This window comes from Pseudoliparis swirei, chromosome 6 (assembly GCF_029220125.1).
Source record: "Pseudoliparis swirei isolate HS2019 ecotype Mariana Trench chromosome 6, NWPU_hadal_v1, whole genome shotgun sequence".
NCBI classification, from domain to species: domain Eukaryota; kingdom Metazoa; phylum Chordata; class Actinopteri; order Perciformes; family Liparidae; genus Pseudoliparis; species Pseudoliparis swirei.
In genome coordinates this window covers 2,144,212-2,163,295 of record NC_079393.1, presented here as the reverse complement: position 1 = coordinate 2,163,295, position 19,084 = coordinate 2,144,212, and the positions used below count along the sequence as shown (strand labels likewise).

Here is a 19,084-nt window from a genome sequence, read left to right as displayed (position 1 = left end):
GAGGACCAGGACTAGACACGAGACCAGGACACGAGGACCAGGACCACATGAGGACCAGGACACGGCACGAGGACCAGGACACCACGAGGACCAGGACCACGAGGGACCAGGACACAGGACCAGGACACGGCACGAGGACCAGGACACGCACCGAGGACCAGGACACCAGGGACCAGGACACCACGAGGACCAGGACACCACGAGGACCAGGACGCACGAGGACCAGGACACGACACGAGGACCAGGACACGCACGAGACCAGGACACGAGGACCAGGACACGAGGGCGAGGACACGACACGAGGACCAGGACACGGCACGAGGACCAGGACACGGCACGAGGACCAGGACACCCACGAGGGCCAGGACACGAGGGCCAGGACACGAGGGCCAGGACACGAGGGCCAGGACACGGACCAGGACACCACACAAGGGACCAGGACACCACGGACCAGGACACGTGCACGAGGGACCAGGACACGAGGGACCAGGACACGGCACGAGGACCAGGACACGAGGGACCAGGACACGAGGACCAGGACACCACGAGGACCAGGACACGCAGGAGGGACCAGGACACCCACGAGGACCAGGACACGGCACGAGGACCAGGACACGCACGAGGGACCAGGACACCACGAGGACCAGGACACGACACGAGGGACCAGGACACGGCACGAGGGACCAGGACACGAGGACCAGGACACGAGGGACCAGGACACGACACGAGGACCAGGACACGGCACGAGGGACCAGGACACGAGGACCAGGACACGACACGAGGACCAGGACACCACACGAGGACCAGGACACACGAGGACCAGGACACGCACGAGGGACCAGGACACGAGGACCAGGACACGAGGGACCAGGACACGCACGAGGGACCAGGACACGGCACGAGGACCAGGACACGCACGAGGGACCAGGACACGAGGGACCAGGACACGCACGAGGACCAGAACACGAGGACCAGAACACAGAGGACCAGAACTCAAGGACCAGAACACGAGGACTAGAACACGAGGACACGAGGGACTAGGACACGACACGAGGGACTAGGACACGAGGGACTAGGACACGAGGGACTAGGACACGACACGAGGGACTAGGACACGACCAGGACACGGCACGAGGACCAGGACACGACACGAGGGACTAGGACACGGCACGAGGGACTAGGACACGAGGGACTAGGACACGAGGGACTAGGACACGAGGGACTAGGACACGAGGGACTAGGACACGAGGGACTAGGACACGACACGAGGGACTAGGACACGACACGAGGGACTAGGACACGGCACGAGGGACTAGGACACGACACGAGGGACTAGGACAAGACACGAGGGACTAGGACACGGCACGAGGGACTAGGACACAAGGGACTAGGACACGAGGACCAGGACACTACGACCACGAGGACTAGGACACACGAGGACCAGAACACGAGGACCAGAACACGAGGACCAGAACACAAGGACACCAGGACCAGGACACGAGGGGACCAGGACACCCACGAGGGACCAGGACACCACACGAGGACCAGGAAACGCACGAGGACCAGGACACCCACACGAGGACCAGGACACGGCACGAGGACTCGGACATGAGGACCAGGACACGAGGACCAGGACACCACGAGGACCAGGACACGAGACCAGGACACGACACGAGGACCAGGACACGCACGAGGACCAGGACACCCACACGAGACCAGGACACGACACGAGGACCAGGACACCACACGAGGACCAGGACACGACCACGAGGGACCAGGACACGAGGACCAGGACACGCACACGAGGACCAGGACACCACGAGGACCAGGACACCACACGAGGACCAGGACACGCACAGGACTAGGACACGAGGACCAGGACACGAGGGACCAGGACATGACACAGGGACCAGGACACCGACACGAGGGACCAGGACACGAGGACCAGGACACGAGGACTAGGACCACCACGAGGACCAGGACACGAGGACCAGGACACGGCACGAGGACTAGGGACACGAGGACTAGGATGCACCAGGACCAGGACACCACCACGAGGACCAGGACACCGAGGACCAGGACACCACACGAGGGACCAGGACACCACACGAGGGACCAGGACACGGCACGAGGGACCGGAACCACGGACCAGGACACGACACGAGGACCAGGACACCACGAGGACCAGGACACGACACGAGGGACTAGGACACGGCACGAGGACCGGACACGAGGACCAGGACACGCACGAGGACCAGGACACGAGGGACCAGGACACGAGGACCAGGGACACGACGGACCAGGACATGAGACAGGGACCAGGACATGAGACGAGGACCAGGACACGACACGAGGACCAGGACACGCACGAGGGACCAGGACACGCACGAGGGACTAGGACACCACACGAGGACCAGGACACAGCACGAGGACCGGACACGAGGACCAGGACACGCACACGAGGACCAGGACCACACGAGGGACTAGGACACGGCACGAGGGACTAGGACACGACACGAGGGACTAGGACACGGCACGAGGGACTCGGACACGAGGGACTAGGACACGGCACGAGGGACTAGGACACGGCACGAGGGACTAGGACACGGCACGAGGGACTAGGACACGAGGGACTAGGACACGAGGGACTAGGACACGGCACGAGGGACTCTTGGGGTCTCTAGGGGTCTGGACTCTAGGGGTCTCTGGGGGTCTCTGGGAGTCTGTGGGGGTCTGGACTCTAGGGGTCTCTGGGGGTCTCTGGGGGTCTGTGGGGGTCTGGACTCTAGGGGTCTCTGGGGGTCTCTGGGGTTCTCTAGGGGTCTGGACTCTAGGGGTCTCTGGGGGTCTGGACTCTAGGGGTCTCTGGGGGTCTCTGGGGGTCTGGACTCTAGGGGTCTCTGGGGGTCTGGACTCTAGGGGTCTCTGGGGGTCTCTGGGGGTCTGTGGGGGTCTGGACTCTCGGGGTCTCTGGGGGTCTGGTCTCTGGGGGTCTCTGGGGTCTCTGGGGGTCTGTGGGGGTCTGGACACTAGGGGTGTCTGGGGGTCTGGACTCTCGGGGTCTCTGGGGGTCTCTGGGGGTCTGGTCTGTGGGGGTCTCTCGGGGTCTCTGGGGGTCTGGTCTGTGGGGGTCTGGTCTCTAGGCGTCTCTGGGGGTCTGGACTCTAGGGGTCTGTGGGGGTCTGGACTCTAGGGGTCTCTGGGGGTCTGGTCTCTAGGGGACTCTAGGGGACTCTAGGGGTCTCTGTACTCTAGGGGTCTCTGGGGGTCTGTGGGGGTCTGGTCTCTAGGGGTCTCTGGGGGTCTGGTCTGTGGGGGTCTCTCGGGGTCTCTGGGGGTCTGGACTCTAGGGGTCTCTGGGGGTCTGGTCTGTGGGGGTCTCTCGGGGTCTCTGGGGGTCTCTGGGCGTCTCTGGGCGTCTGTGGGGGTCTGGTCTCTGGGGGTCTGGTCTGTGGGGGTCTGGTCTGTGGGGGTCTCTGGGGGTCTCTAGGGGTCTGGTCTCTGGGGGTCTGGTCTGTGGGGGTCTCTGGGGGTCTGGTCTCTGGGGGTCTGTGGGGGTCTCTGGGGGTCTCTGGGGGTCTGGGGGTCTCTGGTCTGGACTCACGTCCTCGTGGCCGTACTTGGAGGCCAGGTGCAGCGCCGCGTTGCCGTTGTTGTCCTGGGCGTCGGGGTCGGCCTGGTAGTGCAGCAGCAGCAGCTGAGGGAGGAAGCTCATTGGTCGAGGCTGTTCATGTGTGTGTGTGTATTCATGTGTGTGTGTATTCATGTGTGTGTGTGTATTCATGTGTGTGTGTGTGTGTATTCATGTGTGTGTGTGTGTGTGTATTCATGTGTGTGTGTGTGTGTGTATGTGTGTGTGTGTGTGTGTGTGTGTTCGTGTGTGTGTGTGTGTCTGTGTGTGTGTGTGTGTGTGTGTGTGTGTGTGTGTGTGTGTGTGTGTACCGTGACTCCCTGGTAGCCCCTCTGACAGGCCAGGTGCAGCGGCGTGAGGGCGTGGTAGTCCGTGGCGTTGACCGGCGCTCCTTTACTCACCAGCAGGTCGATCAGCTGGGCCTGACCTACACACACACACTCATGTTCAATGTGTGTGTGAGTGTGAGTGTGTGTGTGTGTGTGTGTGTGTGTGTGCTCACCACAGGCGGCGGCGGCGTGCAGCGGCGTGTAGCCGCGGTCGTCTCTGGAGAACGGCGTGACGATGGACGGGTCGTTCAGGCGCCTGAAACGGGGAGCCGGAGATGTGTGTGTAGGTGTGTGTGTTTTTATATGTGTGTGTAGGTGTATATGTGTGTGTGTTTAGGTGTGTGTGTTTTTATATGTGTGTGTAGGTGTATATGTGTGTGTGTTTAGGTGTGTGTGTTTTTATATGTGTGTGTAGGTGTTAATGTGTGTGTGTAGGTGTGTAGGTGTGTGTGTTTTTATATGTGTGTGTAGGTGTATATGTGTGTGTGTAGGTGTGTGTTTTTGAGTGTGTAGGTGTGTGTGTTTAGGTGTGTGTGTTTTTAGATGTGTGTGTAGGTGTATATGTGTGTGTTTAGTGTGTGTGTTTATATATGTGTGTAGTATATATATGTGTGTGTTTAGTGTGCGTATTTTATTTATGTGTGTGTAGGTGTGTGTGTGTTGTATATATGTGTGTGTTTTTTATGTGTGTGTAGGTGTGTATATGTTTAGTGTGTGTGTTTTATATGTGTGTGTAGGTATATGTGTGTGTGTTTAGGTGTGTGTTTTTAGATGTGTGTGTAGGTGTATATGTGTGTGTGTTTAGGTGTGTGTGTGTGTATATATGTATATGTGTGTGTTTGTGTATAAATGTATTTGTGTGTGTGTGTAGGTTTGTGTATATACGTATATATATATATGTGTGTGTGTGTCTATATATGTGTGTATATATGCATATGTGTGTGTAAGTGTGTGTATATATATATATGTGTGTGTGTGTATATATATGTGTGTATATATGTATGTGTGTGTGTCTATATATGTGTGTATATATGTATATGTGTGTGTGTGTGTATATATGTGTGTGTGTATATATATGCATATGTGTGTGTAAGTGTGTGTATATATATATGTGTGTGTGTGTATATATATGTGTGTATATATGTATATGTGTGTGTGTGTATATATGTGTGTGTATATATATGCATATGTGTGTGTAAGTGTGTGTATATATATATGTGTGTGTGTGTATATACAGGACTGTCTCAGAAAATTAGAATATTGTGATAAAGTTCTTTATTTTCTGTAATGCAATTAAAAAAACAAAAATGTCATGCATTCTGGAATCATTACAAATCAACTGAAATATTGCAAGCCTTTTATTCTTTTAATATTGCTGATTATGGCTTACAGCTTAAGAAAACTCTAAAATCCTATCTCATAAAATTTGAATATTTCCTCAGACCAAGTAAAAAAAGATTTATAACAGCAAAACAAAATCAAACATTTGAAAATGTGTTTCCAGGTGTTTCGAGTTAATTAGACGATTCAAGTGATTTGTTTAATACCCTACTAGTATACTTTTTCATGATATTCTAATATTTAGAGATAGGATATTTGAGTTTTCTTAAGCTGTAAGCCATAATCAGCAATATTAAAAGAATAAAAGGCTTGCAATATTTCAGTTGATTTGTAATGAATCCAGAATGCATGACATTTTGTTTTTAATTGCATTGCAGAAAATAAAGAACTTTATCACAATATTCTAATTTTCTGAGACAGTCCTGTATATATGTATGTATATATGTGTGTGTGTGTGTATATATGTGTGTGTGTATATATATGTATATGTGTGTGTGTGTATAAATGTATTTGTGTGTGTGTGTAGGTTTGTGTATATACGTATATATATGTGTGTGTGTGTGTGTGTGTGTGGACTAACCCAGACAGTGTGAGGTCACAGAGGTCACATGAACACAGCGGATGACACATCTTCACGTCCTCGTTGTTCTCTCCTTCACTCAGCAGGCGCCGCACCTCCACCTCGCTGCCACTGGCTATGTGCTACACACACACACACACACTTAAAGGGACAGTACACGTCTAAAATAAACTCCTCCCACCTGTCGTGCTCTTTCGCTGTCTGGATTTCATTTGTTGCGTTTTTTCTGAAAACAGATTTGTTGTTGTTGTTGTTTACCTCAAACAGGCGGTGGATGGGCGTGGCCGCGCTCTGAGGCAGGAGACTCATCCTCTCCTTGAACAGCGTCGTGTCGCTCAGCTCCCCGGAGCTCTGAGGGGACATGGGGGGGGTCATCAGGTCAGGGGGGGTCTGGTAGGAGTCTGAGGGGGTCTGAGGGGGTCTGGTGGGGGTCTGATGGGGGTCTGGTAGGAGTCTGAGGGGGTCTGGTGGGGGTCTGAGGGGGGTCTGGTGGGTGTCTGGGGGGGTCTGAGGGGGATCTGGTGGGGGTCTGGCTCACCGAGCGGGTCTCCTGCAGCTTGCCCAGCTGGATGTAGGCCACCGCGGCCTCGAAGGTGCTCAGGCTGTAGCTCAGCTCGTCTTTACCAGAGTGGCTGAAGCTGAAGTTACGGATGTAGCTCAGGTTAGCGGTCCTGAGGAGGGGGGGGGGGGGAGAGAGAGAGAGAGAGAGAGATATGAGCTGCTCCTCCTCTCCCTCCACCATCTTCTCCAGGTAACGGAGGTCAAAGGTCACAGGGGGCTCACCAGTTGGGTATCTCCGTCTTGACCAGCAGGTAGAGGGCGACGGAGAGCAGGTCGTCTGCACACACGGCCTCCATGCCGACTACACACACACACACACACACACACACACACACACACACACACACACACACACACACACACACACACACACACACACACACACACACACACACACACACACACACACACACACACACACACACACACACACACACACACACACACCTGTCCGTGAGGCACGGGTCGTACCACTCTGACAGGGGGACGGGGGTGTTTGTTTGACCTTAATTCGGTCGTTACCTTCCGTCCCTGCGCGACCTCTCGTGTTCCCGTGGTAACGGATCGATCGCCTCGAGATAACTCGTATAATTCATTTAAATGAGATTTGAAAATAACATTCAAAAGAAATATTTATAATATATATATATTTTTTTCTTTTTCTTCTTCTAAACATTAAAACATTAACATTGATCACATTCTGACCGACGAGAAAAGTTAAATTAAGTTACGACTCATTAATTAAATAAACTGACACTCATCCGGAGGGGGAGGAGCTTACCGGCGCCCCGTGGCGTCTGGGTGGCGGTCAGAGCGGCTCGACGCAGGCAGAGCAGCTTGAGGAGGGGGGAGGTCTGTTGGTTGAGCTGACTGAGCTCTCTCTTCGCCCGGGGCAGGTTCAGACTGCAGGAGACAACAACAACAACAACAACAACGTGTGAAAACACCCCCGAGTGCGACGCATGAAGCATAGACTTCTATACAACCAGAGGAGTCGCCCCCTGGTGGTCAGGAGAGAGAATGCAGCTTCAACACATGAAGCATAAACTTCTATACAACCAGAGGAGGCCCCTGGTAGTCAGGAGAGAGAACGCAGCTTTAACACATGAAGCCAGAGCTGCCCCTGGTGGTCAGGAGAGAATGCAGCTTTAACACATGAAGCATAAACTTCTATACAACCAGAGGAGTCGCCCCCTGGTGGTCAGGAGAGAATGCAGCTTTATCACATGAAGCATAGACTTCTATACAACCGGCGTTGAACCGACCTGAACTGCGGCTTCACTCCCAGCTCGCTCTGCTGCAGCTCCTGCAGACTCCTGGTGGTCTTGTTGAAGGCGGCGTCCTGCCGACACGACGAGACGTCTCACACACCAGAAGAAGAAAAACCCTCCGAGTCGAGAACCCTCAGGCGTGCCTGGCCGGCCTCGGCGTTCCCACGGTTAAAAATCAAATCGTGGATCCCGTGATGAGCGTACATCTGGAAACCAGGAGAGAGAAAAACATCAGAGCCACGAGCCGCCGGGCGGCGCACCGCGCTCCGACCCTGCAGGGGGCGCCGTGGGCGTTACCTCCACCGCCTGCTTGAGGAGCGTCATCTGGAGCTCCTGCTTGGCCAGAAGCTTCTGAGGAGGAGAACAAACAGAGTCAACCTGCTGCTGCCTTCAGGCGACGCGTTGGGCAGAGGCGTCACTCCGCCTCGTCGACCGTTCCGGGAACGTCGAGGCTAGAAACGTGGTTTCCTTCCCCCAAAAAGAATGACTTCCTGTCGGCTCCAGACTCACCAGACGAGAGTCCCTCAGAAGACACTGAAGACATTTAGTGTAGAGACCGTTCACCGAGTCCTGAGAGGAGAGAGGGAACCGTCAGCCTTAAGGGCCGGGAGGGTCACTTAGTTATAGAGAAATACTTCAGCCGCGAGTGTCAAAAACTAGCATAAATACTTATTTAATTATATATAAATACCTAATTATTTACTCAGCCTTGAGTGTAAAAAACTAGGATAAATACTTATTTAACTATATTTAAATACTTAATTAATTAGTCAGCCTTCAGTGTAAAAAATTAGGATACATACTTATTTAATTATATATAAATACTCTTCCAAGCACTTCAGCCTCCATTCTAAAAATTAGGATACTTATTAATTATAAATAAATAAATACTCTTCAAAGCACGCCAGCCTCCAGTCTACAAAATTTGGATAAATACTTATTTAATTATATTAAATTCTATATAAATACTCTCACCTCCAGTCTAAAAAGTCTGGATAAATACTTATTTATTTATATATAAATATTCTCATACCTCAGTCTAAAGAAATGTGGATAAATACTTATTTATTTATATATAAATACTCGTACCTCCAGTCTAAAACTGCTGATAAATACTTATTTAATTATATATAAATACTCTTGTACCTCCAGTCAAAAAATGCGGTTAATACTTATTTAATTATATTTAATTATATATAAATACTCTCGTACCTCCAGTCTAAAAACTGCTGATAAATACTGATTTAATGATGTGTATTATGAATAGAGATATCATGAAGCCTACGATGTGGTGCCGCAGCCCCCTCCTCTCCTGCTCCCTGAAGCTCTGGTTGAACACCAGGATGAACTTGTCCAGCTTCTGGCCGTGGCGGCCCAGGAAGCTCCGGACGTCCTCCAGGCTCCTCAGGCGGTGCGGCGGCGGCGGGCCGGGGGCGGCGGCCGGGCCAGGCTCCGCCTCCACGGGCCGGGCGATGCACAGGATGCTGTAGCTCTGCTCGCGGGCGTTGTAGAAGGTCTCCTCGAACAGGACGGCCACCGAGGACGGAGACGGGAAGCCGGAGCCCAGCAGGACCCGGCGGTCCTGGATCCGGACCTCCTGGAACACACAGAACCACGAGACCTCTTGTGAGCTCTAATTATTATATAATATATATAATTATGTATTATATATTATATGACCTCCTAGAACACACAGAACCACGAGACCTCTTGTGAGCTCTAATTATTATATATTATATATAATTATTTATTATATATTATGTGACCTCCTGGAACACACAGAACCACGAGACCTCTGGTGAGCTCTAATTATTATATATTATATATAATTATTTATTATATATTATATGACCTCCTGGAACACACAGAACCACGAGACCTCTTGTGAGCTCTTATTATTATATATTATATATAATTATTTATTATATATTATGTGGCCTCCTGGAACACACAGAACCACGAGACCTCTGGTGAGCTCTTATTATTATATATTATATATAATTATTTATTATATATTATGTGGCCTCCTGGAACACACAGAACCACGAGACCTCTGGTGAGCTCTTATTATTATATATAATATATAATTATTTATTATATATTATGTGGCCTCCTGGAACACACAGAACCACGAGACCTCTGGTGAGCTCTTATTATTATATATTATATATAATTATTTATTATATATTATGTGGCCTCCTGGAACACACAGAACCACGAGACCTCTGGTGAGCTCTTATTATTATATATTATATATAATTATTTATTATATATTATGTGGCCTCCTGGAACACAGGGACCAGCGAGGAACCGACAGCAGGTCAACACGTGAGAGCAACTAGCAGAACGTCCGTTTGTCCTCACGAGGAACCGATAAGAGTATTGATCGGTCCCCGTATTGATCAGATCAACTATTGACCTCTTATCAACGCATCTTGTTTTGTTCGGAAAGTCACAAAAATAACAAGACAAGGAGAAAAAAAGTATTGTTCAAACTAATCGAAACTGGACTTAAGAGCTGCATTCTCTCTCCTGGCCACCAGGGGGCGACTCCTCTGGTTGTATAGAAGCCAGACCAACCTTCCCGTCCACAGTCAGGTACCCGTCCTCTGCCGGTTGGAGGACATAACTCTCAAACTGAGAGTCGGAGAATCCGGCGCCGGTCAAACTCTCGCAACACGGCACCAGAACCTGCAGGAGCCAGAACACGGTTTACTCTACGCAGATTCAAACAGTCCAATATATATAATTATATATAATTATATATGTATATATGTATGTATATATTTACATACATATATAAATATATATAATGTATGTATATATATATATATATACACATGTATTAAAATATATATATGTGTGTATTTATTTATTTATATCTACATAAAAATATATATGTATTTATTTTATTCTGTGTGTGTATATATATATATATAAATACATATATATACATATATTATATATATAAATACATATATATATAAATAAATACATAGATAGAAATAAATACATAAATATATATGTAAATACAAATAAATATATTTATATATAAATACATAAAATAAATGTATATATATCTTTTTAAATCAATATATATTTATATCTATAAATAAATATATATTTATCTATATAAATAAATATATGTATTTATATATTTATATACACACACATCTGCGTGAACAGGAAGTTAAAACCACTTCCTGTAAATGGTTCTGACCCACAGAGACCAGGACGGACTCACGATGCCGTGCAGCTCCGCCACTCGGCTGCAGAGGTCCGGTCTCTGCTTCTCCAGCCATGTAGAAGAGGTTCTTCAGGATGTTCTCGTCATACACAGCCATGAGGACCTGCAGGTCTGGATCCTGGAGGGGCTGCAGGTCTGGATCCTGGAGGGGCTGCAGGTCTGGATCCTGGATTGGGGGACGGAGGGAGATCCTGAGTAACGGGACCGAGCTCCACCTTCATTTTTATTTATTGTTTTACATATTTTCCAACGGTCCCTGAACGCATCATTTGTAATGAACGCAGCGGAACTAAACTGAAAATTTTGTTCTACGAGTCTCATTTTCACACACACACACACACACACTCGCACACACCCACACGCACACACACTAATGGATAAAGTCTGATTTCCTGGGAGCTCGTCGTGGTCGTTCCAGGCCGATCGGATCTCGTGATTCCTTCGTTTATTAGCGTCAGAACAAACCACGTCACTCGAATCATCTGCTGAGTCAGAATCCGCCCGGCAACAACAAAAAGACTCTTTCAGATGGTTTCCCACCATCGTCAGTCATCAGTTCATTTCCCCTCGGTGTGTGAGATCCTGGAGAACGTCAATATTAGAAATATTACATCAATGCGACAACTAAATCCTTATTTTTTATTATTATTATGTTGTAGTTTTTTTACACGTTAAAAAGTAGTTTCTTTATTTACGTTTTAAATTATTCTTTTTTATTATTCTTTTCTATTTACGTTTTTCTTTTTGTCATTTACAATGTTTTGTCTCGTTTTGTTCAGTGAAATTTAAAAAATGTAAAATAAAAAGTAAAACAAATAAATAAATAAATAGTTTCCAACTTACATTTTTAGAATAAAAAAGAATAGAAGAAAAGAAAATGAAAAGAAGAAGTCTGTTTTCGTCGTAAATACCATTAAAACCTGACGATGTTTGTTCGTAAACATACGAATCGGCCGGATCGATTCCTTGTTGAAGACGATTCCTTAAAATGTCTTGAGGTAAAAATAAATAATAATAACAACAATAAACACACATTTAACACTTTATCCAATCAGTTGTCTTTACCCAACAAAATAAAACTTTTACTTTTTAATTTAATTTATCCATTAAAAGTGCAAATTTGCTACAAAATCTGAAAACAAGCCATTAAACAGAAGAAAAACAGATAATTAACATTATAACAAAAAGAACTGAGGCAGCACTTTTCATTTACATTTCCGTTCATCGTAATAATAATAAAATATTATAATAATTTTACTATTTATCATTAATAATTTGTAATTAATATATTACCATATTAATATAATATAATAATATTAATATGAATAAGGTTTGACCAGTTGTGTCCTCCTCGGCTCCAGTGCAGACAAACTGAGAACCAGCCCCCTCATGGTCCTGTGACCTCCCAAAGCTTGACGCTAACAGCGTCCCCCCACTCCTGACACCCCGCCGCTCAGCTGACGTCTGGAGCTTTAGTTCAGTGTGAACTCAACAAGTGTGTGTGTGTGTGTGTGTGTGTGTGTGTGTGTGTGTGTGTGTGTGTGTGTGTGTCACACACACACACACACACACACACACACACACACACACACACACACACACACACACACACACACACACACACACACACACACACACACACACACACACACACACACACACACACACACACACACCTGTCCGTGAGGCACGGGTCGTACCACTCTGACAGGGGGACGGGGGTGTTTGTTTGACCTTAATTCGGTCGTTACCTTCCGTCCCTGCGCGACCTCTCGTGTTCCCGTGGTAACGGATCGATCGCCTCGAGATAACTCGTATAATTCATTTAAATGAGATTTGAAAATAACATTCAAAAGAAATATTTATAATATATATATATTTTTTTCTTTTTCTTCTTCTAAACATTAAAACATTAACATTGATCACATTCTGACCGACGAGAAAAGTTAAATTAAGTTACGACTCATTAATTAAATAAACTGACACTCATCCGGAGGGGGAGGAGCTTACCGGCGCCCCGTGGCGTCTGGGTGGCGGTCAGAGCGGCTCGACGCAGGCAGAGCAGCTTGAGGAGGGGGGAGGTCTGTTGGTTGAGCTGACTGAGCTCTCTCTTCGCCCGGGGCAGGTTCAGACTGCAGGAGACAACAACAACAACAACAACAACGTGTGAAAACACCCCCGAGTGCGACGCATGAAGCATAGACTTCTATACAACCAGAGGAGTCGCCCCCTGGTGGTCAGGAGAGAGAATGCAGCTTCAACACATGAAGCATAAACTTCTATACAACCAGAGGAGGCCCCTGGTAGTCAGGAGAGAGAACGCAGCTTTAACACATGAAGCATATACTTCTATACAACCAGGAGTCGCCCCCTGGTGGTCAGGAGAGAGAATGCAGCTTTAACACATGAAGCATAAACTTCTATACAACCAGAGGAGTCGCCCCCTGGTGGTCAGGAGAGAATGCAGCTTTATCACATGAAGCATAGACTTCTATACAACCGGCGTTGAACCGACCTGAACTGCGGCTTCACTCCCAGCTCGCTCTGCTGCAGCTCCTGCAGACTCCTGGTGGTCTTGTTGAAGGCGGCGTCCTGCCGACACGACGAGACGCGTCTCACACACCAGAAGAAGAAAAACCCTCCGAGTCGAGAACCCTCAGACGTACCTGGCCGGCCTCGAGCGTTCCCACGAAGTTAAAAATCAAATCGTGGATCCCGTGATGAACGTACATCTGGAAACCAGGAGAGAGAAAAACATCAGAGCCACGAGCCGCCGGGCGGCGCACCGCCGCTCCGACCCTGCAGGGGGCGCCGTGGGCGTTACCTCCACCGCCTGCTTGAGGAGCGTCATCTGGAGCTCCTGCTTGGCCAGAAGCTTCTGAGGAGGAGAACAAACAGAGTCAACCTGCTGCTGCCTTCAGGCGACGCGTTGGGCAGAGGCGTCACTCCGCCTCGTCGACCGTTCCGGGAACGTCGAGGCTAGAAACGTGGTTTCCTTCCCCCAAAAAGAATGACTTCCTGTCGGCTCCAGACTCACCAGACGAGAGTCCCTCAGAAGACACTGAAGACATTTAGTGTAGAGACCGTTCACCGAGTCCTGAGAGGAGAGAGGGAACCGTCAGCCTTAAGGGCCGGGAGGGTCACTTAGTTATAGAGAAATACTTCAGCCGCGAGTGTCAAAAACTAGCATAAATACTTATTTAATTATATATAAATACCTAATTATTTACTCAGCCTTGAGTGTAAAAAACTAGGATAAATACTTATTTAACTATATTTAAATACTTAATTAATTAGTCAGCCTTCAGTGTAAAAAATTAGGATACATACTTATTTAATTATATATAAATACTCTTCCAAGCACTTCAGCCTCCATTCTAAAAAATTAGGATACTTATTAATTATAAATAAATAAATACTCTTCAAAGTACGCCAGCCTCCAGTCTACAAAATTTGGATAAATACTTATTTAATTATATTAAATTCTATATAAATACTCTCGTACCTCCAGTCTAAAAAGTCTGGATAAATACTTATTTATTTATATATAAATATTCTCGTACCTCCAGTCTAAAGAAATGTGGATAAATACTTATTTATTTATATATAAATACTCTCGTACCTCCAGTCTAAAAACTGCTGATAAATACTTATTTAATTATATATAAATACTCTTGTACCTCCAGTCAAAAAATGCGGTTAATACTTATTTAATTATATTTAATTATATATAAATACTCTCGTACCTCCAGTCTAAAAACTGCTGATAAATACTGATTTAATGATGTGTATTATGAATAGAGATATCATGAAGCCTACGATGTGGTGCCGCAGCCCCCTCCTCTCCTGCTCCCTGAAGCTCTGGTTGAACACCAGGATGAACTTGTCCAGCTTCTGGCCATGGCGGCCCAGGAAGCTCCGGACGTCCTCCAGGCTCCTCAGGCGGTACGGCGGGCCGGGGGCGGCGGCCGGGCCAGGCTCCGCCTCCACGGGCCGGGCGATGCACAGGATGCTGTAGCTCTGCTCGCGGGCGTTGTAGAAGGTCTCCTCGAACAGGACGGCCACCGAGGACGGAGACGGGAAGCCGGAGCCCAGCAGGACCCGGCGGTCCTGGATCCGGACCTCCTGGAACACACAGAACCACGAGACCTCTTGTGAGCTCTAATTATTATATAATATATATAATTATGTATTATATATTATATGACCTCCTAGAACACACAGAACCACGAGACCTCTTGTGAGCTCTAATTATTATATATTATATATAATTATTTATTATATATTATGTGACCTCCTGGAACACACAGAACCACGAGACCTCTGGTGAGCTCTAATTATTATATATTATATATAATTATTTATTATATATTATGTGACCTCCTGGAACACACAGAACCACGAGACCTCTTGTGAGCTCTTATTATTATATATTATATATAATTATTTATTATATATTATGTGGCCTCCTGGAACACACAGAACCACGAGACCTCTGGTGAGCTCTTATTATTATATATTATATATAATTATTTATTATATATTATGTGGCCTCCTGGAACACACAGAACCACGAGACCTCTGGTGAGCTCTTATTATTATATATAATATATAATTATTTATTATATATTATGTGGCCTCCTGGAACACACAGAACCACGAGACCTCTGGTGAGCTCTTATTATTATATATTATATATAATTATTTATTATATATTATGTGGCCTCCTGGAACACACAGAACCACGAGACCTCTGGTGAGCTCTTATTATTATATATTATATATAATTATTTATTATATATTATGTGGCCTCCTGGAACACAGGGACCAGCGAGGAACCGACAGCAGGTCAACACGTGAGAGCAACTAGCAGAACGTCCGTTTGTCCTCACGAGGAACCGATAAGAGTATTGATCGGTCCCCGTATTGATCAGATCAACTATTGACCTCTTATCAACGCATCTTGTTTTGTTCGGAAAGTCACAAAAATAACAAGACAAGGAGAAAAAAAGTATTGTTCAAACTAATCGAAACTGGACTTAAGAGCTGCATTCTCTCTCCTGGCCACCAGGGGGCGACTCCTCTGGTTGTATAGAAGCCAGACCAACCTTCCCGTCCACAGTCAGGTACCCGTCCTCTGCCGGTTGGAGGACATAACTCTCAAACTGAGAGTCGGAGAATCCGGCGCCGGTCAAACTCTCGCAACACGGCACCAGAACCTGCAGGAGCCAGAACACGGTTTACTCTACGCAGATTCAAACAGTCCAATATATATAATTATATATGTATATATGTATGTATATATTTACATACATATATAAATATATATAATGTATGTATATATATATATACACATGTATTAAAATATATATATATGTGTGTATTTATTTATTTATATCTACATAAAAATATATATATATGTATTTATTTTATTGTGTGTGTGTATATATATAAATATAAATACATATATATATATATTATATATATAAATACATATATATATAAATAAATACATAGATAGAAATAAATACATAAATATATATGTAAATACAAATAAATATATTTATATATAAATACATAAAAATAAATGTATATATATCTTTTTTTAAATCAATATATATTTATATCTATAAATAAATATATATTTATCTATATAAATAAATATATGTATTTATATATTTATATACACACACACACATCTGCACGTGAACAGGAAGTTAAAACCACTTCCTGTCGTGGTTCTGACCCACAGAGACCAGGACGGACTCACGATGCCGTGCAGCTCCGCCACTCGGCTGCAGAGGTCCGGTCTCTGCTTCTCCAGCGCCATGTAGAAGAGGTTCTTCAGGATGTTCTCGTCATACACAGCCATGAGGACCTGCAGGTCTGGATCCTGGAGGGGCTGCAGGTCTGGATCCTGGAGGGGCTGCAGGTCTGGATCCTGGATTGGGGGACGGAGGGAGATCCTGAGTAACGGGACCGAGCTCCACCTTCATTTTTATTTATTGTTTTACATATTTTCCAACGGTCCCTGAACGCATCATTTGTAATGAACGCAGCGGAACTAAACTGAAAATTCTTTAATGTTGTTCTACGAGTCTCATTTTCACACACACACACACACACACTCGCACACACCCACACACACACTAATGGATAAAGTCTGATTTCCTGGGAGCTCGTCGTGGTCGTTCCAGGCCGATCGGATCTCGTGATTCCTTCGTTTATTAGCGTCAGAACAAACCACGTCACTCGAATCATCCGCTGAGTCAGAATCCGCCCGGCAACAACAAAAAGACTCTTTCAGATGGTTTCCCACCATCGTCAGTCATCAGTTCATTTCCCCTCGGTGTGTGAGATCCTGGAGAACGTCAATATTAGAAATATTACATCAATGCGACAACTAAATCCTTATTTTTTATTATTATTATGTTGTAGTTTTTTTACACGTTAAAAAGTAGTTTCTTTATTTACGTTTTAAATTATTCTTTTTTATTATTCTTTTCTATTTACGTTTTTCTTTTTGTCATTTACAATGTTTTGTCTCGTTTTGTTCAGTGAAATTTAAAAAATGTAAAATAAAAAGTAAAACAAATAAATAAATAAATAGTTTCCAACTTACATTTTTAGAATAAAAAAGAATAGAAGAAAAGAAAATGAAAAGAAGAAGTCTGTTTTCGTCGTAAATACCATTAAAACCTGACGATGTTTGTTCGTAAACATACGAAACCGCCGGATCGATTCCTTATTGAAGACGGTTCCTTAAAATGTCTTCGAGGTAAAAAATAAATAATAATAACAACAATAAACACACATTTAACACTTTATCCAATCAGTTGTCTTTACCCAACAAAATAAAACTTTTACTTTTTAATTTAATTTATCCATTAAAAGTGCAAATTTGCTACAAAATCTGAAACAAGCCATTAAACAGAAGAAAAAACAGATAATTAACATTATAACAAAAAAGAACTGAGGCAGCACTTTTCATTTACATTTCCCGTTCATCGTAATAATAATAAAAAATATTATAATAATTTTTACTATTTATCATTAATAATTTGTAATTAATATATTACCATATTAATATAATATAATAATATTAATATGAATAAGGTTTGACCAGTTGTGTCCTCCCTCGGCTCCAGTGCAGACAAACTGGGAACCAGCCCCCCCCCCCCTCATGGTCCTTGTGACCTCCCAAAGCTTGACGCTAACAGCGTCCCCCCACCCTGACACCCCGCCGCTCAGCTGACGTCTGGAGCTTTAGTTCAGTGTGTGAACTCAACAAGTGTGTGTGTGTGTGTGTGTGTGTGTGTGTGTGTGTGTGTTGTAGGGTGCGTGTGTGTGTGTGTGTGTTTTGTCACATGAATAAGCAACACAAACAAAAGTTTTTCAAAACTCTTCTCCCAAACAGGCCGTAGTTACCCGGAGACAAAAGACAAGGAGACACTTATTAAAAGCGACTGCGTGAGAGGCGCCCTCTAGTGGTGGGTTTACAGATCGCAGCCAACGGAAACTTCTCCAAAAAAACTATAAAAGTGCCGTAAACATTTTTACACAGGAGTATTTTGGGGTTTGTTGTTGTTATTTTTTTATTGCTTAAGAAATTTGAGGTCGTAAATATTTTGGAGCCAAATTTAATTTACATGATATTAAATAAATAACGTTTTATTAATGCTCGACTTCTTTCTCCAACAGGGTTTTTTGAGTGTAGAAATAAAAACACACACACCCCCCCCAAAAGTGACCTCTGACTCATCACTACTTTGGGTTTCCGTGCATATTTTCAAATTAAAATCGTTATTGACAAACACTCCGCAGCATGTTCCAGTGCCACAACATAAATGCACAAAGATATTATATAACAAGAGCATCAGCAGCGCTGCACGCGCGTGACACACAGTTTCCTTTGTCTCACATTTCACCTGCTCAATATCTCCATTAATTGAGCAATATATTAAAATAGAGGCGCACCAGATTCATGAGTTTAAATATAAATTAATATATTTATAGAGAGTTCAAACTATGACTTGATGAAATTGTATTTTAACGTTAACTCGATTTTAAATTCCCCCTATTTTTCTTAATTTTTACTGGAGACCGGTTCGGAGGTTCCGGTCG

General features: G+C 45.4%; 1 protein-coding gene across 1 annotated transcript in view; it reads right to left on the bottom strand.

The window, feature by feature from the left end:
* Positions 1-16,898, bottom strand: part of ankrd27 (ankyrin repeat domain 27 (VPS9 domain)) — a 29,072-nt gene extending 12,174 nt beyond the window's left edge. Inside the window, exons 1-15 of the mRNA XM_056416427.1 lie at positions 16,731-16,898; positions 16,069-16,179; positions 14,780-15,085; positions 13,998-14,057; positions 13,785-13,838; positions 13,627-13,692; positions 13,476-13,552; positions 12,971-13,092; positions 6,665-6,743; positions 6,420-6,552; positions 6,140-6,232; positions 5,882-6,003; positions 4,134-4,216; positions 3,943-4,058; positions 3,605-3,697 (exon numbers count right to left, since the gene is read on the bottom strand). Coding sequence (XP_056272402.1) covers positions 3,605-3,697; positions 3,943-4,058; positions 4,134-4,216; positions 5,882-6,003; positions 6,140-6,232; positions 6,420-6,552; positions 6,665-6,743; positions 12,971-13,092; positions 13,476-13,552; positions 13,627-13,692; positions 13,785-13,838; positions 13,998-14,057; positions 14,780-15,085; positions 16,069-16,179; positions 16,731-16,832 — 1,617 coding nt within the window. The 5' untranslated portion in view covers positions 16,833-16,898. The remainder of the gene's footprint in view (positions 1-3,604; positions 3,698-3,942; positions 4,059-4,133; positions 4,217-5,881; positions 6,004-6,139; positions 6,233-6,419; positions 6,553-6,664; positions 6,744-12,970; positions 13,093-13,475; positions 13,553-13,626; positions 13,693-13,784; positions 13,839-13,997; positions 14,058-14,779; positions 15,086-16,068; positions 16,180-16,730) is intronic.
* Positions 16,899-19,084: the final 2,186 nt, after the last annotated feature.